We start from the raw sequence: 24682 nt of genomic DNA, 5'->3' as shown, positions 1-24682 counted from the left end.
CAATCTTATATCTTTTATTCGATAAATTTTTTTTATTTGTCGCAAAAGATATTTATTTATTAAACTCTCAAAATTTTCAATTTAATTACTTAGAAAACTATTGTTTTTTTTAAATCAATTAGTTATCGCAATATTTTGGACAATTATATACATATATATGTATATATCAACGTATCGATGATAACGTAACGGGTGAAGGAATGTTTCTGGTAAATCTCTGTTAGGACCGTGATTTCAGATTGTGTTGACTAGTCACTATGACAACTCTCACCACATTAAAACAATCGATAGCATATTAAAGTCTCTTATAGCGTATTAGAACGTAGTTTTCCAAGAATTGCAGGATAAGCGCGAATATAATTTTATATAATAAGAATATTTCTTTTTGACACGCGCGCGTATAAGACAAATTGTCAGATTTAAAATTGTTTCGAAAAATTCAAGGCACGCTTATTTATATATATTTATAGACGAATCGAAGATAAAGTAAAAAAAAATAATAATAATTAATCGCATAATTAAAAAAAAAGAAAGGCAATAATCACGCAATTTAAACACCTTGAATAACAAACTTTATTTACATTCGTATTTTAATACGTCTATTATACCAACCCCCAATGCATTCAAGTATTGATGAGACATCAATTGTCTCGCGATCCAATATTGCGGATAATTTCTATTCACGCACAAAACACACGCACGCGCGCACACACGTACACATATTCTTCTAACAATTTATCCGCAAGTCCCGTTGCGTTCCTCGTTAATTCAAAATCATTGACATAACGTCACGCATATAGAAATACTATCGCTTTTCGATACCGATCACAAGTTAATTCGGCGTCAAACATGATCGTTAATGTCAATTAACGTTTCAACATTGTTCCATTCCCTTAGGGATTACGAGCCGTTACCGATTATTCGAAATGCGATCCCACGTCACGAACACGCCGAGGATACATTTCTACGAGCGCGTACACTTAGGCAAATAATAGAAAAATAATTTCGAGGTACACATTCCAGCACCTCGTATAATCGGAATAATTTTTTATTTAATTGGCAGATCGTAACCCTCCCTCGATATATCGAGCGAACCAATATCACCATGTTGAAAGGAACATATTACAGCTGCGATAGACGAATCAATCTGCATATGTGAGTAGCCAATCCAAAAAAATAAAACCGTTATATTTTATTTTCCAATATATTCATGTTCCATAAAAGAGAGATATAAATATTAATTATTATTCCCTTTTGCGTACACACGCATAGAGATCGACATTCGAGAAACTTGTATAATTTCGAATTTATATTCACACGACATCGTGATCTTTGATCCACTCTATACTTTATATCGTTCCGATTTTTTTTTCTTTTATGCTTTCTCTTCCCCCCCCCCCTCTCTCTCTCTTTGCTTTTATATATAGTTTATCTTCACAGGCTAGCCTATGACATATTAGGCACAGGGGAAATCCTGGTTACCAAAATGATTTGCACGTATATAAGGAGAAGGTTGAAATATCTAGTAAGGGTCTCTGGAACTTTTAGCCAGAGAGTGACATTTTCTCGCGTCCAAAATCGAAAGCACAATCGATATTCTAGCAAGGCATCGAGATTACGTGTAAAAAATAATTTCTTCGTCTCTAACGCACGTTCGTAATCTTAAAAGTATATTCTCTCTACTCGATGTATTCCTTACATATGTAAGGAAATAAATTTCTCTCTCTCTCTCTCTCTCTCTCTCTCTCTCTAGCTGATTCTACACGTCGTACGAGCACTCTCCATTGGGACACCATATAATTTTTTTTTTTCTTCTGAAAGTTCTACCTATAGTTTACAATGCGCACGCGATTATAATAATACAACGATTTCCAAATCTGACCTCGCCGAACGATATTTCACTATTCGTCGTTTAAGGGGACATTATTACGTCCTCGTAATGAAAATCGATAATCGTGTCTAAATGTCATACTAATCGATACACATTGGTTTCAATTAATGTCATTCTTTCGATAAAGCTTTCGAAACCGCAGCGAGAATCGACTCGATTTATATAATCGTTTATATATGATTGTGATACGTTCATTTTTTTTATATTTCTGATTGTAATATTCGGCGCAAAATACCACATTTCCCAAGCTAAATATCGTTTCCAATAGTGTCAATCATTATTATAAATTATTTCGCTTTTTAATCGATTTTTAAACATTCATATAAACATCATATTGAAATTTGTTTGCGTGAATTTGACAGGACGTTGGAAAAATTGAGAGAAATTATTTCTTTCTCGCTCTATTATAGAAACAAAAATATAATTGAAATTAAAAATTACAAACAATATAAATCTGTACTATCTGGTATTTATATTGTTTACGACGACGAATGCTCGAAATAATAATGAGCAAACAACGATCTGTACATTCAACCAGTCTTTTTATTAATCAAAACACACACACACATTCTTTTACGTCGGATATTTCTCTCAAATACTGCTTTCTCTCTCTCTCTCTCTCTCTCTCTCTCATTATAGAATTTCCGGACATTTTAACATAACGCGATGCTTTTATACTGATAATCGGGAATATTTGTCCAAGCTTTTTGATAGGAACCAAATTTGTGTGTGAATTGTACAAAGGAAATGTATTGTCATAAATTTGGCACAGAGGAGCTAGTCGTGTATATATGTATATGTATGTGTGTGTGTGTGTGTGTGTGTCTTCATATGCGAATGCGTATATGTTACACGTCTGTATATATACTTTGAAATACTTCAACGGGCAGTAGATGCTTAGAAATTTTATTGCGACGCAATCCGACTGTTAGACGCCAAAAAAAAAAAGAAAAAAGAAAGAAAAAAAATTTCTTTCACATTCTTTTCCTTAACATTATTGTTATTCGAGTATATGTACTCCAGGCATGTACACACTTATACATCACACAAGTATACATATAAACACTATACAGGATTTGATACTTTGAAAGTCTTAAGCTTGTCTTCCGTGGAAAATCATCATCTATCGACTACCGACCCAAGAGTTTAAAAAAAAAAAAAAAAACACGCAAACATGGAATAATTTTTTGATTTTTATACATATAACGAGAAATGTAAATACCTCGAATTAAAAGAATCTTCACGTCTTAAAACGGTGATGTGTAACGACATTTATTTATATATTGACTTTAAATTCTGCTGCAATTAATAACATTTTACTCAAGTTTATTATTTTAAATATGAGTGTGCGGTTGATGTTTTAATAACTCTGAATGATAATGTTTGATATTGTAACGCATTATATGGATTTATGTGGCATTTACCAAGGATATTATCTACATCGCAATTATTATAAACATATCGATAACACTTAAAAATTCATATATTTTGCTTTAGAAAACACAAATTCTATCACATTTTGAACAGAAATAAAAACTGTTAGTTTATATATAATAAGATTCGGCAAAAATTATAATTTAAAAAATTAATAATCATTTTTAATTTTTCATTCGTACGACGAATTCTTACGAGAGCTATATTTATGTGATGAAATAATCAGAATAATAATATAATGACGATAATAAAATAATTATTATAACTGAAATAAAATAACACGTTATAAGAATAATAAAAATAATAATATATAAAGACGCTCTTGTGTGTGTGTGATAATTAGCTCTCTATACAATCTTATCTTAAGTCTCTCATGAAGAAAGAGAGATATACATAATATTCTTAAATAAATTTGAACAATTTACAGGGAACCTTACTATCTATCCAAAGTTAAATTGCGTTGTTACAGTTGTCACGAATCGTAGTAACACTTTCTTGAAGAATATCTAATCACAATGTGTAAAAATATGAGCGATTAGCGCTGGTATATCTAATTTTACAGCTTAAGTGCCCGTAAGTGTATAAACAACGCGGTAAAGTGATCTGGTGACAGCGATTTCCCTCCAATTTCTCTTTTCGTCATTATTCGATAAATTCGCATTTTTTTGCGGTTTCTCTTCTTACAAACTATTAAACATGAAGAATTGGGCAAATCAAATGCCACCAGATTTTCCGATATAATATATATCACTTAAGAAGGATAGGAGAGAAGAAGAGAAGCAAATATCAAATAGTTCGCCAATTCCGAATCGAATAACGACTGCTTCGACTAATGAAACAGCAGCTAATTCATTGAACTAAAGTTCGTAACGCTGTGCGAGTATATCACATAATTACACCTAATTTGCCCCGCTCTACTAATTGTAAGAGAACTCTTTCGAATTATCGTTCCTATTATATAAGAATAATGACTTTATTACGATTAAGAAACGGTTGCAAATTTGCGCGAATACGTTACACACATCGAAAGGGAATATGTAACACACACGGGGGATTTCAAATAGAAATATATAATCGGATTTGCAAGCCGCTCCAGAAATATTCAACTGGCGGACGTGACTTGCGAGACCGTGGTAAAGGGCGTCACTTGGTACAGGAAACACCTGTTGCATACTCTCACGGGTTTCGTATGCCCATAACGAGGCAGTGGGACGTTGTTGCTGCTGCAACGACCGCAAAACACTTTACCGCAATTTCGGCAATGATGCCTACGTCGCACGACCGTGAATCCCGCCTGGCAGGCCATGCATCTTGGCGCGTCGTTGTCCGGCACCCAAGCGGGCGCTCTCTCGACGCACTCCTCCCCCCTCTCGGTGACGGGAGAAGCTGTAGAAATAAAAGAGAACGAACGTGTCAATTGCAATTGTGTAATTATGCGCTGAATGAGAAATACACGTGTGTCGGGGAGTATTATATTTTTTTTTGGGGGGGGGGGGGGAAGTTTCATGTTTTTTTTTTTTTTTTTATGAGTCTGTTTACACGAGAAAAAAATCTAATTTTACTCAGAAATTAAATAGGAATGACTCGACACATTTACATTGATACATATTTAAATTTACAAATGTAAAACTATGAAAAATGTTTATGGATATCAACGGATAGACAGATCCGTATGCGCTCTTAAGCGAAATCACACGAGTGAAGAGATAAACGTACTTCGATCGTGTGTCAATGCGGTTTCCTCCGCGTCTTCGTATTCGGGCAATGATTCTTGCCGTTCGTGAATACTTCCCGTCTCCGTCGTGTCGCTTGATACGATCGTTGATTGATTCGTGGAAACTGAACGACTTTCATCTTTTGATCCTTCGGTATCCTCTATTATTTGACTACTGTTCATGAGAAAAACGCATTTCAATATGTTCCGCAAATCCGACGCGAAGTTTGTTTGCAACTGATCTGCCACGCCTGCTATGCAAACGAAGAGGCGATGGACTAGATCTTCCGAGGATCTGGAAAAAGATATTGGTAATAGTAGTAATAGATTATCCTTTTTTGAAAATACTCGTGTACTTTGCTAAGAATCGAAGGATAAAGAAAAGATACGGAGCAAAGGATATAAAATAATGTAGAAATAACACAAGGGAATTGAAAGAAGAAATCCATATGAAGCATTAAATGCATTCAAAGTGAATAAATTATTAAATTCTTGCCACCTAACCGTTTAATAAATATGATGCCGGACGCCGTGCCAGTAGACTGATTCAGAGCACAATGACGTTAGTGTACATAACAATTTATATACGTAACGACTGCGCGAGCGTATTAGCAACAATGTATTCTCTTACCGAAACTTGGCTCTGATTTGATTTCTATTTGCGATCTCGGCAGCCTGCATCGCCAACGCGATCTCCTCGTCGTCTTGGCAGTCGCTATGAAACTCGCTGGTCTCCGAACTTGAATCACAGCAGCTCGAACAACTGGAACTCGATGCTACTACGTTGGGCTTGTAATTGAGAGATTGATCGTTGACTCGTCTCATCGCTCGCGCGGATCTCTGCGAATGATTGTCCCTCGCGTGACGAACCGCTGCCTTGTTCGATAGTGTAGTCGCGATTGCAGCGGTCTCCGTTGCCAGGCCGCTCTTGTCCGTCCTTGGGCCTAGTCCGTCATTTATCATGAGATTACCGGAACTTGCATTCCCTCGTTTTCTCTTATTGTTAATAGGCTCCGTGCGCGCGTACTTGTCTCGCTCGTGCTTCTCTTTCTTTTCGACGTCTCTTCTCTTGCTCCTCGCGATCTGCTCGGACTTCGATCTTCTATGATCCAATAACTTTCTGCTCTGAGGCGATGAGTTTCTGTTCGCGCAATGCGTCCCGAGATTGCAACAGCGTTGCCCGGAGCTCGGAGTGCTGCGCGACTCGAAATGATGAAGCCTCGGGCTCATGTGCGGACTGTGACTACCAAAGTTCGGCATCTGCCTCGTGCTTTGACCGAGATGCAAGCTGACGCCGAGGTTGGTCAAGCGTGGATTTAAACCTCGATCCGTGGAATTCGATCTGGAGCTCTCGGTGCTCGTGGCTGATCGCATAATCCGCAGATGTCTTTTCTCCGCGTCTCTTCTACCGTGATGGGTCCTTTGCGTATTTCGATCCACTAATTTGTGCTGATGTCGCCGTCGTTGCCTCTCGTCCCGTGTTTTCTTCGTCGCTGCTTTATCCTGTGCGTATTTCTCGATCTTTTTACCAATCTCGTCGATACTCCGTGATGTGGACGGGCAGTTTTCGCATTTCAGATCTCCCCAAAACTCTTTCCTGGAGCTCGACGCATCGATATTTAAATTGAGATTTTCCCAGTTCTCGGAATAGTTTATTTGGAAAGTGGACTGATTGGAATCACACAGGGTTAATTGGCCATTACCGTACGCTACGCCAATGAATTCCTCGTTAGTGCCGTCGAAATTCGACGATATTCTTGGAATGTTTTTTCCATCGGGTTCCCCGTGTCCGTTCGAGTGCAAGCCGGATACCTCGATAGTATGATCCAATGTTGCCTTGTTAGCGCTTCTCGTACCGCAAACGCATGAATTCTCGGGATTCTTTCTCTTCGGCGAGTTCATATTGGAGCAAGAATAACTAGTGTTCTCTTGCGTGTCTTCTTCGTCCGAGGCACCGCATCCCTCTCTCTGGATCTCGTTGGCGAAGGTCTTCTTCTCTTCCGGGCTCTTGTCATACAAGCTAGTGTTCTCGGATGATATGACCGTACATATGCCGGAATCCGTTTGTTCCGAAATCTCGTTCTGGCATTCGTTCTGGCATTCCAGCAGAAGATTCGAGAGAGTTTTATTCGCCTCCGAGATGAGTCTCTTAGAATCTAGATCGGGTAAAGAGTTGTCAGGTATGTGCGCGGCCTCACCCCCGTCCACGGTACTTTCGCGAGTGACTTGATTAAGCAAATACTGCGTCTGCGGTATTTCTATATTGTCGGAGCATCCCTCGAGCATGTGAGTTACGTCGGGAGTAATAAAGTTTCCCTCATTCCGCGCGTTCTCGATAATATTCGCGGAAGCGCTGCTTCCCGCTACGTCCAATCTCACAACATCGCTGATATTATTTTCGCCATTGGAAACCGAATGACAGTCATGAGGAAACCGTTCATTGTCACGCAACACGTCAGAGAGCTCGCGTCCGCATTGCACTCGTTCACCGACACTTTCCCCATTAATTTGCGGCGTCTTTTCGCCGCTATTACACATTACATTATTATCACATCCATCCGACGATATGTTTAAGTTTTCGCGCCGAGTTTCCTCGCCGTTCTCCCGTTCTCTATGTTCCTCCGTATCCTGTTCGCGCTTCCTGCTCGGCGATTGATCGATTCTCGGACCGCTTTCATCCAACGATTGGACCGCGTCACTCGCTACTTCGTCCATATTATTACCCGTATTTCTCGTCACGGTGTAAAAGTCAATGATGAACTCTTTGCAGTTCGGATAACCGGTATAAAAATTGTGAACATATTCCTCCAAGTCTGGTATGTCCTGACACGTTGATTTCGTTGACTGCGTGATCGAATTGGATGGCTCCTCATTCGAGCATAATAACTTCTCCAACATGTATAATTCGCGATTATTTAACGTCCATAATAATTCTCTTATCTTGAGAAGAAGAGTCTGAAAATAAATGTTTGTCAAGAGACTGAAAATTTTAAACAATAGCATCTAAACTTGAAGAGATAAATGTAACTCTTCATCATCAGATTACAAGTAATAATAATTAATCGTAGTAATAATTCTCAAGTCTCTTACCCTGAACGGTCTAAACATCTCGCTTATAGTATCGGACGAATTGAGGCACAACGGTCCTCCGGGTGGCGCCAAGAGTCCCGAGACAATAGCCAATCGCGGAATAGTAAACATTAAAGCCGGCTCATAATTGTCTACATCCGCTTGGTCCAACAACCCGCGCTCAAGCGCTCTCTGCAAGGTCTCCGAGAACAGCACACATACGAGTTCTTGCTGCTCGTATTCCTTCGTCGACTTTACCGGTACCATCGCGCCGACGTAACACAGCTCAAAGTCGGCAAAGAGCCGATCAAAGATCTTCAACGACTCGATTAGCTTCTCCAAGGATGGCTCGAGAGGATTTTGCGTCTGGAAAAGAAAGAGGTGTTATTAATTATTCATCAAATCATCTGACTAGATATTAATAATTATTTACTGCCCATACAAAATATTCTATTATTTTTTTATCCCGTCTTGTACGTTCTTAAATACCAGAATAGCAATGACGGCAACTTACATCTAGAATGAATACTTTTATGAATAATTTTATTCGCGAATTCAAATACCTTCAAGTTCATGTGGCCTTTGAGCGCATGCTCTCTCAGCAAGTTCCTGACAATCTCCAATGATTTGGTGAGAGCTTTCGCCAACGGCCTCATGGCTGAGCTCTCGGCCTCCCGGTTCATAATCGACGAGCCAGCCGCCAAGCACTCCGCGCCGAACCAGAGCTGTCCAGCCAGATTCTCCTGCATCACGTCATCGGGAAACTTCACTCTGAAGTCCCGATTGGCGCGGCTCTCGGGTATCAGATCGTCCATAATCTGATTACAGATGGTCAGCACCTTGTCCTGACATTGTCGCAATTGATTCACCAACGTCGTGCATCTTTCCGGCTCTTGTCGGCCGTCGAAGGAGTCCAGCTCGCAGGCAACCGCGTTCAGGGATTCGTCGGCGTAAAAGAATTGAGCCAGTAGACTTGTATCGTCCCTCTGTAATGACAGAAAATGAACGTCATCAAATTAGAAAATGTTTCGACACACTTGACAAAGAATATTTAATTTAGCGTTTAAGAAAGGATTAACTGCGAGACTCGCGAGATTATGTATCATATTTTTTACTCTGCCACGTAAAAGGATAGATGACGTTCCACCCACGTTCTCGCGTGCGAGAGATAAAACTTCACGTTTGCGATATTTATAAATAAATGATAACCAACGCCCACATTTAAACAATGAGCCTGTGATCGCATTTACGTCATAATGAAAGGGGGTCGGACTCACGTCACAATTAAAGGGCGCGACGACGAGAGCTACCGTATTATTCCCCTTGGATAGGTCGGTACACTATCGATATATGACGTCGAGCGATATATAGGGAAGAGAGAAAGAATTCAGTCGATTTAATCGTTTGCGATTAAAACTTTTCTCATCGACCTTTACACGTAACGGAACATCGCCGACGTAATGCGCGATGAAGCGTATATAAGAGCGTTACGAATTATTAGAAAATTTTTCTACAACACAATATTGTAGCATGGTATTTCAAGATGGATCTAACGCTTTACAATCGATATATGTCACAATCACGGTGACTGTGTAAGCTCTGAATCGCATTCATCGTACGATGGCCCGCGCGCGTTTTCAACAAAGCGGCGGATCGGCTAAAAAATTGCTCCTTTTGAGAAAATCCAACGTTTCAAATCCGATTACGACGGAATCCGATCCGAAAAATGCGATTGTCAACATTTCAATCTCTATGAAAAATCAGCTGGACAGAAGAGAGAGAGAGAGATTATATAAGTAGTAGTTTACGTAAAGAAAGCAACACGAAGCCTCGGCACACATGAAGCGAAATAATTTATTCGACAAAATATATTTAAAACAAAGATAAATCGCGATCGCAAATCATTTACTTTACAGATCATTAATCGTGCAAAGTTCGAAACATGGATGTAGTATTCTTGTCTTATCAATGCAGATAAGGGTTCTTATCTTATGGAAAATATATTTAATACGAGGGAGAAAAGAAAGGCTTCGATGATACAACAAATATCGCTCTCCATTATTAATTCAATTCTCGATTAAGCCGGAATTTTTTCCGCGAAATTGGAAAAATAATCACGTGTTTGAAAGTGTAAAAATGTCGCGATAAAGTTCCGTCTTCGCATTTATATCGCGCGTCATTAGTGTCGACTCATGTATACTCAACAATGTATACATGTTTCTTAAACATACGTGAATCCACGCACACGGACGAATATAAACGATGTATTTTTACCGTCGTACGGATGTGCTTGTTACTATTGAATCACTCGGTACTTTGAAAATATGTCGTGCTTACTTATACAGCGTGACAAATAAATCGATTAATCTTTTCTATCGATATACTTAACTAGAACTTAATGTTACGCCGTAGCTCTTCGCTTAGAGTAAAAGGAAAAGGAAACTTTATACGAATCGGCGAAGGGATATATTCATCGCTCCTCTCGTTCCACGAACCGCAAGATGATCACTTCGAGATATATCGCAAAACAAAAATGTTACACTGAATTCTAAGGGACCCCGCGCAATCAAAAATATAAGGAACAGGGAAGAAATATTAGAGACAAGGACTTGACTTTTGTTGAAGTAACTTTACAGTACATTAAAATAAAGTAACTTACAAGCTTTGTACGCATAATCTGGAAAATTGAAAAGAAAGTTACTTTAACAAGAGTCAAGTCAGTCCTTATCTCTCATATTTTTGTTCCCTGTTCCTTATATTTTCGATTGCGCGGGAGCCTTAACCGATAATAAATTTTGCTGATCTTATTCTTTTTCTCATTTTTGGAAAAAAATAATCGCGAAAATTAATTTCTCTTGAAATGCAAGTAATTGCAATCGAACGAGAAAAGTTTTTTTTTTTCCCCCTTCTCTGTTAAAGATGAAAATGAGAAAAGTTGACACACGATGTATAAAGTTTCCATAGCTCTCTTATCACTTGTTTAAAATATAAAAAATAATGTAATTCGGGCAATCTGCTACTCGGGTACTTTTAAATATTATTGTAGCAAATGTGTTATATACGCGCCGAGATATTCGAAGAGAGCTTGCAATTAAAACATATGTTTGCATATTTATATATTTCTATCTTTGATGTTGTATATATATAAGATTTTATCGAGATGCAAAATACTGAAATAATTATATCGTAAGATAAATATTTTATACCGTCGAGATATCATCATTTAGCAATATTAAATGATCTCGTTAAGTGACATCAGTCAATTCGTGAAACTGCGTCCGACTTAAGCGAACGATAATATCGTTTACTTTGTCTATTCATAGAGAGAGAGAGAGAGAGGAAGAGAACTTGTAAAATACACGAAATAATGTACGACAAAGTATCCGGAAATACGAGCAGCTTTACCGCTCGAGTATTAGAGCACGTGCGTCGTGAATTTACGCAATCTATTTTATTTAAACGAATTTTTTAAAAATGCATTTACTTTTTCCCCCTTCAAAGTGATTTGAATTATACATAATAAACATCGTCAAATATATTTAGAGATGATATTCCAGTCGATTCAATTTCATTGACTTGCGCCAGATCATTTCTTGTGCATTTAATCGATCTAATGATCGAACTATTATCATATCTCCATTGACTCATTTTTTTGCACCTTGAGATAATAGCACTCACACATATATATATTTCTATTGAATTTCGAGATTAGGATTGGAGATGATTCGCACCGTTTCTATAGCGTTTCTAGAAGCCGCGCTTTAGCGAATTAACTGTGGCCTATTTCGCAATTACTGTCATCCGCCGTCATATAAAATACATAATTTCGGATAAACCGTTCTCTCTCTCTCTCTCTCTCTCTCTCATACGTTTGTCCAGAATATCGTGTACATATCTAGCGGTTTCGCTATAAGCACTCAACTTGTTCATAAGGACGATTTTAAAAGTTGCATGTTTCAGCATCGAGCGCAGCTCTCGGTGCGAATCTACGTTTAATTCGCGGATTAAAAAATTTCGACGTGCGAAAACAAATGCTACCCGTTTCTAAATTATTCGCGAAACACGGAATAATTGTCATAGAGATCATCAAAGCGTGTCTCGATCACGTATCCGAGATGCATCGATCAATCAGTCCGGCGGATGCGTATATGCGTTTTGCACGGGCAGCCACGTGTCGTTAGACGCAAGGAAAATGAGTCGGGACGCCGCGCCGCCGTGACTCATCCTGAATAACGTTGACCCCCTTTTTCGTTCGCCACCCTATATACCGCCCCATGTGTCTTTATTTCGTGTCCGCGTCCCTTTCTCTTCGTTTCTCTCGCACATATATATATACATACACACACGAGTTTTCTTCATCCTGTCAAATAAAAGCGTGATCTATGGATGGACCGGCGTCGCGACATTGTCGATATCTTTAACATTGAGAAACGTCACCGGGAAGTGACGTTGGATAGCTTAATGAGAAATCGGTTGACCCTGACACGATTCATCCAATCTATTCAAAATAAAGCGCTTTATCAAAGGACCTTCCTCCCACTATTAATCCTTAAAGGTCGCATATGGATCATTTTGACCATATCAATATTTCAATAATAAAATATCCCGAAGACCATAATCAATAAAAAAAAAAAAAGTTAAAAATTTGCTTTTTAACTTTTGTTGTACATTGATCATTTTCTACAGATGTCAAGATATATATATATATATATATATATATATATATATATATATATACATTTTTGTAGATTTTTTCGAGCACTGTGAAATGGATAAAACTGCGACGAGATATCGCGATAAAGATGCGACCAGGAACGGAGAAAAAAAAAAATGCGTGACCTACAACGATTAATAGTGATGCGTCGCGGTCATTAACAGCCACCTGACGAATCTCGCGCCGGTTGCGTTCCGGAGAGATTTCTCCGTGGAAGATTTTATTCCGGCACCGCGATCATTTCGATACCGTCCGAAGCGTTCATTTCGCGTGCGCGACTTGACTCTTTTCTATCTCATTGAATTTCATGGATCCCTACTTTCGCGCGCGATACATCCTCCAAGCGCTAAATCGCGCTTGAGGATTCGATTCCGCTCGACAGTGTGTAAAAATAAATGGCACACGCATGAAGGAGAATATCCTATTAGCTGATTGTTTAATTTTAGCTAAAGATTGATTCTCCGCTCGAGCGAGAAGATATGCTTATCGCGATATTAAAAATGCGCGCTTTATTCTCGCTTTAGTCTCAATGAAATGCGATACCAATTTTTTTCTTCGAAACATTACCCCCTTTTATCCGCGTTCGTTAAACGAATCTTTTATTGAAAGTTCGTGATACATGATATACAGGGTGTCTCATTTTAATCTCCTCAGGCAAATATCTCAAAAACCAAGCCCGGAAGAGAAAAATGTTTCAGACAAAAGTTGTTTGGTTTCGAGGGGGTCATAAGTATAAAAAAAAAAAATTGTTTTTAAGAAAATTATTTACAATGTATTTTTTTAATCAATTATTTTTTTTTTTTTTTTTGGCACTAATTAATTTGTCTCATTATTCTATACATAAAAGTATTACGGTAAGATTATCGAAAACTGAATATTGTACGAAATATTTTATTTTTTATATCAAAATATGTCAGATTAAAATATAAAATAACTCAAAAAGTACTTAATGAAAAAATACTTTATTATAGTGTTATGGAAAGCTCTCGATGTCAGCTACAAGAATACTAAATAAAAAATGGGGGTTTCCATTTAAGATTTTAAAGTTGACCTTCACATTACCTTCAAATAATTTTCCAAGGTCAAATCATTGTCACCATCTTATGGCCCCCTCGAAACCAAACAACTTTTGTCTGAAACATTTTTCTCTTCCGGACTTGGTTTTTGAGATATTTGCCTGAGGAGATTAAAATGGGACATCCTGTATACGCTCGTATAATAGACGTATATAATACGCTACCGATACAAGTACTTTAAACTTTAACGAAGCGTATCGATCCTCTAACATTCTTAGAACACCGATTTCTTATTCCACCTCTCGTCCAACGGTTAATTAATTTGCAGATGCATTAATAAAGCGCCATCGTATCATATTATACGTGAACTCGACGCTTCCCGTATCTTACAGGTACTTGCTCTACGGTTGACGATATTGTGCGCGATGAAGAGAGATAGAAGATTAATAAACGAGAGTGCATGCGAATCGTGGTCCCTTTCGCGGAATATCTTATTGTAACAGTTTCACGCGAGAGACACAAAGCGATATATTAATTCCGTTGAAATACATAGCGTGTATGGGAATTGGAAAGAAAGTAGTGGAACTACAGGCTACTATGTGCGCCTCGAGATAATGCGTACGGTGTCATCGCTCGGAATCTTATTTCGAGTAACTCGCTGATTGATCATCGACTCGACATATGGTGATATCGCTGTGTCGAGCTTGTAATCGAGTCTCCGAAAACTTGACGCTTCCGTATTCATGCCGAATGACGAACCTCTCGACTCTCGCTGCAAAATCATCGGGATATTTTGACACGCATTTTCAACGCGTCTAACGAGAAACGTTCTCGTAATTTCGCGAATTCCGCGACACGGAATCCGCGCGTGTACGCAACGTACGTATACGTGATATTTCCGTGCACGTTCGCATTCACACAGGTGTACGTTCGTGTCGTGCGAAATTTTCACGAAACAGGTGGCGACAACGCTCGGAAAGTCCGTGGTATAGACGAGAGAGGAGGAAAAGGAACGAGTGCACGCGTTCGATCACAGCACGGCGGAATGAGAGGGAGCGAGACAGAGACAGAGAGGGAGAGGGAAAGAGAAAATAGGTACTCTCTCTCTATTTAATACTAATGTACGAGGGATACTCCCGGGAATAGATGATGGGAATTTAAAGAAGGCAAAAATTTGACAAGCGTACATTTAAAAAAAAAACAAAGTGAAATAAAATATGCAAGGTAAGATATTAAAGCGCATAAGCGAGAAAGACAAAGAGAAGACAGAGAGAGAGAGAGAGAGAGAGAGAGAGAAAGAGGACACGACTGACAGAGCGAGATAGAGATGACGAATAAAACGGTAATGCGGGGACTGGGAAGGGAATACAGAACGGGACGAGGAGAGAACGCGAGCAAACGTACTCATGACGTACTCACCTTAGGCCTGTAAAACCATTTTCTGATGGACTCCATCATATCGCGATACCGCTGACGTCATCGGTGTGTGTATGCTGACGGATTCGTCGTCACTGCCCTCGTCGCGATCGAGACACTCGCGACGTTGACATGTCGCGTTTCTCCGGAGCCACACTATCCCGGTGATTTGGGCGACGAGCGACGATTAATGACAACCACAACCACGACGACGACGACGACGACGAGGACGACGACGATGACGCGACACAATTTATGCGTACCAGCATTGACGATGATCACGACGACGACGACGACGACGACGATGACTGATCGATCTCGCACAACGACCTGCCTGCGTTGCTCACTCGCGGAAACGCATGTCGGCCAAAACGCGCGTTGGTAAAACTGAGATGACAAGCGTGCGGGCAGAGTGTCCGCAAAAAGACGCAGCTGTCTAACGCGCTTGCGTTCAACGCGACAATCGAGTAAAAGATGAATCGACACCGCGCGCATAGCACGTAGATGAACGAAGGATTAGTAATGGAATTTCTTCTTTCTCATTCATCGGTATCGAGATACCGACGAGAGAGATGCTGTCGTTATAATATATAATTTTTCTTACACATATATACATATATCGCACTATAATATTTCTCTCTTGCAGTTGATGATCGCGATAACACTTTGAGCATTCGCGCAATTTTAACGTCAATCCAAATATATACAATCATCTTTACACAGATAAAATCTTTTCATTACAAAAGGAAAAGTAAATATTTTAAACTAGAACGTATGAAAAAATTATTTTATATTTTACATTAATGAATTATAACTGATAAGAAAAATATATCTTGTTTAAACTATATATTTTTTATTTCAAGTACTATTTCTTCTCGTCCATCTGCATTCAATTAATGCAAAATATAAAATAATCTTTTATGCTATATATCAATTAAAATTTTTATACTATATATTAATTAAAATTTTAGCTTGAAATATTTACTTTTGATTTTACAATCAACAAATCAATAATTATAATTATTGCTAAAAATATTGTTCATACAAAAAGGATACTGTCAAAATGTAAAGCAAGAATTTCGTTCGATAGTTTTCAATCGATATCGTTTCAAACGAACAAATATCCATTGAACTCTTTTATAATGACTTATAAATATAAAACTTTTTATGCTTTTTTTTTTCATTTTTATAAAACTTGCTCTTTTCCGACACAACTTTTCCGACTTTAGAATCATGCGAATCCATAGAATAATGTCTCGTATATAGCCACGCGCCAGTGTAATTACCTAATCACCTAAAACAATTATTTATTCCGGTTTGATAAGCCAATCCGTAGGTAGTCGACACTCGAAGCAAGTTGGGCCAATTTTCGCACAATGTCAACTAATATTAATTACTAGTAATGACTAGTCTTATTGTGCGTCGCTATCTAAAAGCATGGTAATCTGTCTTTCCGTATATCGATTGTTATTTCGGGATACTCCAGCCTTTCTCTCGGAGCATATATAAAGCACCTTCGCGATCAGACCGAAGCACAGTTTTGACAGGACCTTGTACGAGAAACAGCGGTATCGTTTCAGCAACGACAAAATTTTAATCAAGGTGCGCGCGCTTAATATCACTTCTCGCTCTTAATATCGTAATTAAATTAAGAATTATTAATTTATATTTAGGCCTTGATGAAAATCTTTTTTATATAAACTTTTGGAATTTTGTTTTAAATTATATTTTTTTTATATATATATCGGCAGCTTTTATTCGCAAATATATTGATCTTATATAAGGAATGTCTGGATCTATCCGCAACGATACACTGTATTTACGTCGAGCATCTCTTTCTCACTTATCGACGATTGATACGGCAGCAATTGATTACAATAGATGAAGATAAAGAATTTTAGGAACACGTGAAAACACAATACAGATTCTCCAAGTCATAACAGAGATGGTGCGGCGTTGAAAATTTTCTCGCGATTTCACGTTGGATTAATCTTTCGATTCTATAATTTCATCTAAGTCGACTATTACATAGAAATCAGAATAATTTTTCTTTTTTATTAAATGTATAATCTTTTCTCTAGAGATTCTATCGAAGTAAGATTTGCTTAGGATTAACAGAGGGGTGCTGCTGTTTCATTAAAAAAGGGCACATATCTCTCTCTGATTTTACAGCACTGTATATATTGAATTCTTGAAATATTTTTGTATACAATAATTAATACATACTTGTATGGATTTAAAAAAAAAATGGAGAGATATAATAGCATTGCTCACAAAATTAGTCACGTTCTCAAATGAAGAAAATTTGATTCGCAAACGTCCTCTTTAAGCAAAAGAATTTAGTCATCGTTATCGGAAATTATAGATTCGCATATCGTGGGAAGGCTCGAGTAATCGTACGCGGATAATAGAAGTATCAATAGAGAAAATGATACGTAATGAACGGATAGACTTACGGGAAAATGTGGGAGAGAAGCGGAACAATCGAGCTGTGGGGATAATGGATTACGAAACGTACGACAAATTGCCCGTCAGCGTGAAATGGAAAATCCACGATACAACTTCAACGCGGCGAAATAAATTGTTTCTTTGGCAATTTTCCAATTCCGTTCCCGCGCGCTCTAATATCATGCGCGACGATAAAATTTCAGATAGAAAATATTGTAGTTTGCGGCCGCTTTCGGTAAATCGTGTTTAATCAATTAACTCGTGACGCGCAAAAAATGTCTCAATTTAATCGATTGCTGTCTTCCATATAATATAAGTTGAAAAAAAATGATAGATGTATATCAATCGACGAGCAATATCTCGCGTCTAAGTAGCATCTAATTTTCTTATCTAACAAGTGCTGTCCTTTGATATTGTGAGAGAAATAATAATGCAAATATGCGTATTTGTGGAAAATAATTCATCGATAATTATGTCATCTCGCGCCGTTACAATTTTCCGAGTCGTTCCCAGAATTCTGTCTCTCCTCTCTCTCTCTCTCTCTGTTTTGTTTTACTACAAATTAAACATCGCTTAATATTATTGCTAAACGCTCGATGCACCGCGTGTTTATTGGCGTGTTTCCCGCTGCGACTCGAACGGTTCATCCCTATGCAACGGAGATGCCGGTCACGTCTCTTATCCGCTCGGACACTTAGTAGCACTTACGCTTATCTTAATGACCAGGGACGCGCTCGTAGCGTTAATGGTCCTCTTAAAATTAGCACGCGGAACAAAGCCGAGCGTGGGCTCTGAAAATTTTCGAAAAATGCCCCTCGCTCCCTCGTATACACGAGTTTTTTTTTTTTTTTTTTTTTTTTGTTATACATGTAACAATTAAGAGTTAACAAAGAAGAGATAAATGTGCAACTCATAAGAATTTGACATTTATTGTAGTGGTTCAGATTTAAATTTGACAGGCTGTATTGTTAAATATCTAAATGCGATGTTTGCATATTCGTATAAAAGATATAAATAAATATTTTAATTGATAAATTTTTGATTAACGAATAAATGCGTGGAATGGAAAAAGAAGAAAACAGTTGCGATGAAGCGTATCGTTTCGCTGTAAGGCTGTTGCGTCATCGATTCTATCAAAAATAATATCCGCCGATGAAAAAAGGCGAGCAATATAAACTCGCGATCGCGCAATTTTAAATTGCACAGTTTTGCGTACGGATCATTACCTCGACAAGTCTATCGTGACTTAGTTATAGACGTATTGTTTTTCCTTCGCCTTCATTTTACGTTGAAAACGCGAGACCAGGCGAGACTTCCTTTTCCTTCGTCGTTTTTGCGGACAAAACGATTATGATTTCATGAAATTCGAAAAGATCGTCGTGACGCTAACACGTTGCAGAAAAATTTCCTTCCGATGTTAGAAAAATTGTAATTATCGCGATCAATCGAGCTATATTTCTCACTCGCACGCTTGTCTCCGATAATAACGGATAGCCTGTATAAAATCCAGTCAGCTGCGAATCGTAAGGCAAAACGTAAGTCCGCAAGTCGGTAGAAAGTAAAAGACCGCTTTAATAATATACCCGTCGAATTATTCGAGCGCGTCACTCACGACGAGCTATCGCGATAATTAACGTTTGAAAGTCATTAGTCGTGTGTCTTTGAAAGCTGTCAATATAAATTCGGAATCGCTCGCCCTTGCGCGATTATTTAGAACACTAATACGACGAATGTTTGAAGGAAGAGAAGCGTTTCGCCGATATATATCGATCGCCCTCCTTGCGTCTTTCGTATCTTCGTTTCGATTATCTGGAGGAAACACGCTGTCCCCTCGTCACCGACGTACTTGCCTTTTTTCAGATGATGACGGTCAAATGCATGTTCGTTCTTTTTGTCCTGTCGTTGGTCGTGAGCAATGCGCTTTGCCAAACTTTCCAATATAGTCGCGGATGGACCAATGGCAAGCGATCCGAGTTTCCGAGCTCGTCGGAAATCTCCGCTCTAGGGGACGAGCGTTTCAACAGCGGTGATCTCAAGAGGCTGAAGATGCTGATACACGGAAGCGCCGACGAACAAGTAATCTTTAGAATAATAACTTGTCGTCTGCGCTGAAACGTGTTTAGTTTTATATAAATCGTACAGACGAGATGTAACGGTGTTCTCGCACGTTCTCTTAATAATAAGATTCGAATAAATCTATTAATATCTTGTTCTCAGCCGCTGTTGATCCACTGCGATTTCGTCGACAAACTGAGAAAATTCGTTCACACGGATAATTACGCCCCTCAGCTGCGCCGGGGAAAGGGACCGAACGAGGATAATTACTGAAAGGGATACTCGTCGTCATGTACTTGTCGTTGATCGATCGTGATTGTTTCAAAGACGTACTCGGCATGTAAATTTAGACGCGTAGTTTTAGTCAAACCAGAATAAATTATCGTAATAATCGTAAAAATCTGTACCCTGAGATGATTATTCGCAGTCATGTACATGTCCATAAAAAAAAAAAAAAATCATATCCTTATTGATGTTACGAAATACTGTAATCTTTATGGAAGGATTCGTAGAGAGGAAAGAAATATATACGATTGATCAATCGTGGAAAGTGTTGAAATTAAATTCATAGGCTGTCGCGCTTATTTCTTGGTCGAATTTGCCGAGTCTCATCCGACTCGGTCGATGACGTCTAATTAAGTTTCGCTCTCTTAATTGGACAGTCGGTCGGATGGAATAGATCGCGGACGATCGTCCGCGATGGGTACTCGACACGGGGGGATTTTGTCTGTCAACGGAAGATGGAGTGAAACTGTGCCGAATAGAGACACCCGCTGAGTCCGTGGATTATCCCTACGGGCAACTTATCTCCCGCTGCGATACAGCACCCGCCGAGAGTATCGGATGTTGGCGATAAGGATCGTTTGAGCGAAAACATAACAGATTAATTTTTGATCGAACCTCGCGATTCCCTGTTTAGGGCCGCGGTTTATCCGCGCGAAAATGTGCGAATCAACGTCTCGTCGTTCCAGAAATACGAGGCGCGAGAGCCTCGTCGATTTGAGAGGACGTATCAACATCGTGATAATCGGGCGCACGTTCGATTATAAATATATAGAACTAAACGTCGATACGACGATCTTCGCGGCACTCAAGATTATTGCTCGACGACGCCGGGGAGTGTGTAGGTAACTATTGCACACGGCTAATGCACTTAAAACTTAGCTGTTAATCAGAAACCAATTACGGGGGATGGGGACGGGAACGAGACGAGTTTAATCGCATTAAATATTAAAACGTTCTGACGATACCGCACACTGTTCTCCCGGTGTTATACCCGGTGTCTCCGCCGAGTCAGTCATCACGGGGTGGGCACGTGTCGTCTGCTCCGGCCATTTTCCCATTTGTCTCGATACCCACGGGAACGACCGACTAACGACCATCGTATTCACCGAGCGAGTACATTTGCATCAAGAATCTTGGAGATCACGATGAGAGATCGCGATAAACGAATCATTCCCCGACAGACAACTTTTGCACGATAATGTATTTAATTGTCAAGAATTTTCATTGAATGGGCTGCACCTTTTTGAGATTTTTTTCTTTGTTACAGATAATTTAAAAAAAAAAAACAATATAGAGAAATATATATTCATTCCCGTATGCGGTTTTTCCGATCTAATAAAACGTCTCGTGAAATGATCATCGCGATACATTAAATAAGCGTCGCGAAATTGTACGTTGGTATATTTTGCGGCGATAAAGCCTGATGGCCGGCGACTTGCACGATCTCATAAAATAGAGCCGATCGCGAAATGTACAGCCTGTCGAGGAATAATGTAGAACTTGATGGAACCTCGTTGAATATACGAGTCATAACGTGAATGATGTACGATCCATTTCTGTATGTCTCTCGCAAATATTTTAACGTATATTCCATATATAAATTATATTGGATGATTGCATAAGTTCGTGCCCGATTTAAATATAAACTTCAATAGATTATATTTTAGAGATAACACTTTTATTAATCAATTATATAATCTCCATTCTTTTCTACAATGGTTTTCCAACCATCTATAAGCTTGTCGATTCCATTTTTGAAGAAGGAACTTGGTTTTTCATGAAAAAAGTTTGTAAGGTGACAGCTTCGACAGCTTCCTCGGAATTGAGATTCTTGCCATTTGAACTATTCTGCAAAGACCGGAACAGATAAAAATCTGAAGGCGCAATATCTGGAGAATATGGCGGGTGCTGCAGAATTTCCCATTGCGACTCCTGCAGTTTTCCTGCAGCTTATTCCTTTCAGTCAGGAGATGCGGCACCCACGTATCAAGCTTGGAAATGTATCCAAGCTTTTTTAAATGACGAAAAGCGGTTGAATTATCGATGTTCAGCCTCTCAGCAATATCCTCGGTTGTAATCCTTGGGTTTCTTTCCACTAAGGCATGCACAATGTCATCATCGATGCCAGAAGGCCGTCCAGAGCGGGGTTGATCCTCCATGTTGAAATCATCATTTCGAAATCTGCCAAACCACTTTTTGACTGTTCGGAGAGCAGGAGCGCGGTCCAAATAAACGCTTTGAATATTTTTTTGTGCAATCCCAATACTCACGCCTTTCCGAAATTCATATAGCGTTACATGCCGCAAATGCACCTTTCGTTCTCCATTTTTAATGATTTCTCTTATGCACAAATGGACTTATCTGAACAATGTCTGACGCTGAATTGACATAAGACAACGTCATCTATTCGGTGTAAGCAACAATTACCACACGAAAACGATAGAACTCCGCCATGCAGTAACTTAATGCCATCTATAAAAATCGGGCACGAACTTATGCAATCATCCAATATATATATATATATATATATATATATATAGTAAAATCCATATAATTGGAATAAATCTTGACTGTAAAAGCGATGTTAACTTGATTATGAAATGTAAGATTAAAGCATCATTCTCTTTCGAATACATAAGACAAATTTGGTATTACAGAAATGTTGTGACATCGTGAAAATTGTAATCGTCCCTCGAGAAATTCGTCGAGGATTATTACTTTATTAGATTTTTTCCAAAATTTTTCGCCCGTGTGCAAAGTTTAAAAACACACGCCCCTCTTCCCGCACAGATACGTAACAAGCTGCGATAACGAATTCCTAATATTAGCGATAGAGAAGAGAGGAACATCGGCGCGGTGAAAAGCGATCCGACGGCTCTACCCGGGTATAAATACATAAAATCGGGCAATCATCCTAAATGGTCGCCTCGCTACCGGATCAGGAACGGCTGTCGCCTTTTTCGTGCTGTCGTCTGTCGCCTGTCGTTTGTCGCGCGACAAGGGAGCGCGTAGTTTCAGCGTCACGTAGTTGAAAACGAGAAAAAGCGCGGAACGACGGAAAAGCGTTTGACAAGTACAATTTCCGTCTCGGTCATGTCACGCTCGCTCGTTGCTTTTATTACTTTCGCTCGTGCCTCCACCACACCCTTCCCTAGCGAGAAGACACGTTAACGTTCATCGTATTGCATCCAAGCCCAGACGGGCGGGACGTTAATTTCCTCGTCATAACGATATAATATTTTCTCGTTTATTATCGAATTATTTTCGAGCGTTAAAAATATTGCTTGCTTAATGTACTGTGCTTTATATTATCTTCTTCTTTTCCCTCTCTTTGTTAAAGAGACGATCTTCGTAAACGCGAACGCCATCGACGTTCGCTCCCAGCGACGTTGACGTCATCGATGATCCGGGAAGGAATAGACGTGATCGCTGTCCGTCTGGCGGTGTCTAGCCGAAAAAAAAATGATTTCGATTTTAACACGGTTCTCTCGGTTGTTCCCATCGCGGTGAAACCGCAAACGATCGGAAATAGAGGGAGAGAGAGAGAGACTACGCTCCGTAAGATAGTTGCGGAGGGACCCGTTTTACGGGACAGGAAATGAACGGTGCCTCTCGACACACTGTGTTTTAGGAAACGAGGCACTTAACGGCCACGAAAATTGATCGGCCTCCTACGTATGGTATGATCGTGATGCCACCCAACTGGGCGTTCTCCGAAACGGAACCGGCGTATTTTCCTCGCCGGAAGATCATCGACAAAATTTCTATCTTTCTCGGAACAACGCGTTATTGTATAAGAGGATTTTTTTTTTCTTTTTTTTACGTGACCTTAGGATATTTTCGGATAATAAAAAAGTTCCCTTTCCGATAGTGAAAGCGCTTAAAAATTCGGAAAAATTTTTCTCTTCGAAATTATCCGAAAGTTATAGATATAATTGTCGACTATCTCGCGCGCGATAATTACGGAAAAATCATCGTCGGATGCCCGACGAGAGCGCGCGTCGCGTTCGCGGATTTATTTCTCATCGAAACTATCAATTTCCATAAGCGTGACTCGTTGTTGCCATCGCGAAATTGAACCGCCATTCGGCTATGCGGCGGTGAGAAAAAAAAACGCTCTCTCTTTTTTTCCCTCTCTCTCTCTCTCTCTCTCGCGAAGCGCAATCGCAATAAATTTTCTACGCTTCGTGTAAATATGGCAGCGCGCCGCTCATGATTTTATAAACGCGCTCCCCGCGTGTCATGCGTGTGTGTTACGCGCACGCACACGTGCACGTACGCATGCATATGTGATACGTATCGGCTCTGCAGTGCGCGGATACCGTACCGTACGATACGGTATTCAAGAATGGCGATCAAACGGAGAACGATGTTATTAACATCGCTTCTATATTCTCTATAGACTCCCAACGTATATGTACTACAAGCCGATCGTACGAAAAGATCGACGCGTTATTAACGAGTCTCTCAAGACAAGGTCTCTCGTTCCCACGATATCGCGCCGCGCGCACCAAATCAGATAGCCCGACAAAGCGGATAATATTACGCGCACTCTCAGGAAATTAATGAGAGTGCGATAAACTCGTTCTCCAATTAAGCGCGATGAATAATTTCGATTACGTGTATCGCACTATTTGCTG

General features: G+C 39.4%; 2 protein-coding genes across 8 annotated transcripts in view; one reads left to right on the top strand and one right to left on the bottom strand.

Moving 5' to 3' along the window:
• Window positions 1-20235, top strand: part of Crz (corazonin) — a 68278-nt gene extending 48043 nt beyond the window's left edge. For 3 of the 7 annotated variants that reach the window (XM_070304603.1, XM_070304605.1, XM_070304604.1), the window contains 3 exons: window positions 1064-1155; window positions 19563-19778; window positions 19920-20235. In XM_070304603.1, coding sequence (XP_070160704.1) covers window positions 19563-19778; window positions 19920-20030 — 327 coding nt within the window. In that variant the 5' untranslated portion in view covers window positions 1064-1155 and the 3' untranslated portion in view covers window positions 20031-20235. Of the gene's footprint in view, window positions 1-1006; window positions 1156-15017; window positions 15063-16804; window positions 16857-19562; window positions 19779-19919 lie in introns of those variants that run through there. The other 4 variants (XM_070304606.1, XM_070304607.1, XM_070304602.1 and 1 more) reach the window with 4 other exon arrangements.
• LOC138937908 (lateral signaling target protein 2 homolog) lies at window positions 550-15689 on the bottom strand. Its single transcript, XM_070304590.1, has 6 exons — window positions 15258-15689; window positions 8672-9094; window positions 8130-8474; window positions 5671-7994; window positions 5042-5334; window positions 550-4711 (listed from the first exon to the last, which is right to left on the bottom strand). Exons 1-6 carry the CDS (start codon window positions 15294-15296, stop codon window positions 4428-4430), a joined length of 3708 nt encoding a protein of 1235 aa, XP_070160691.1. The 5' UTR covers window positions 15297-15689; the 3' UTR covers window positions 550-4427.
• Window positions 20236-24682: the final 4447 nt, after the last annotated feature.

This window comes from Polyergus mexicanus, unplaced genomic scaffold (genome assembly GCF_030449975.1).
Source record: "Polyergus mexicanus isolate NDT 795.1 unplaced genomic scaffold, iyPolMexi1.0 SCAF_11, whole genome shotgun sequence".
In the NCBI taxonomy this organism is placed as follows: domain Eukaryota; kingdom Metazoa; phylum Arthropoda; class Insecta; order Hymenoptera; family Formicidae; genus Polyergus; species Polyergus mexicanus.
The sequence above is the reverse complement of the archived record's forward strand: the minus strand, read 5'-3'. Positions and strand labels throughout refer to the sequence as shown.

Coding starts and splice junctions, on each gene's coding strand:
- LOC138937908 (XM_070304590.1), bottom strand. CDS start 15,296: ATGATGGAGTCCATCAGAAAATGGTTTTACAGGCCTAAG. Junction 9,095..15,257: donor AATGGTTTTACAGGCCTAAG/GTGAGTACGTCA, acceptor CTGTCATTACAG/AGGGACGATACAAGTCTACT. Junction 5,335..5,670: donor CAAATCAGAGCCAAGTTTCG/GTAAGAGAATAC, acceptor ATCTTTTTCCAG/ATCCTCGGAAGATCTAGTCC.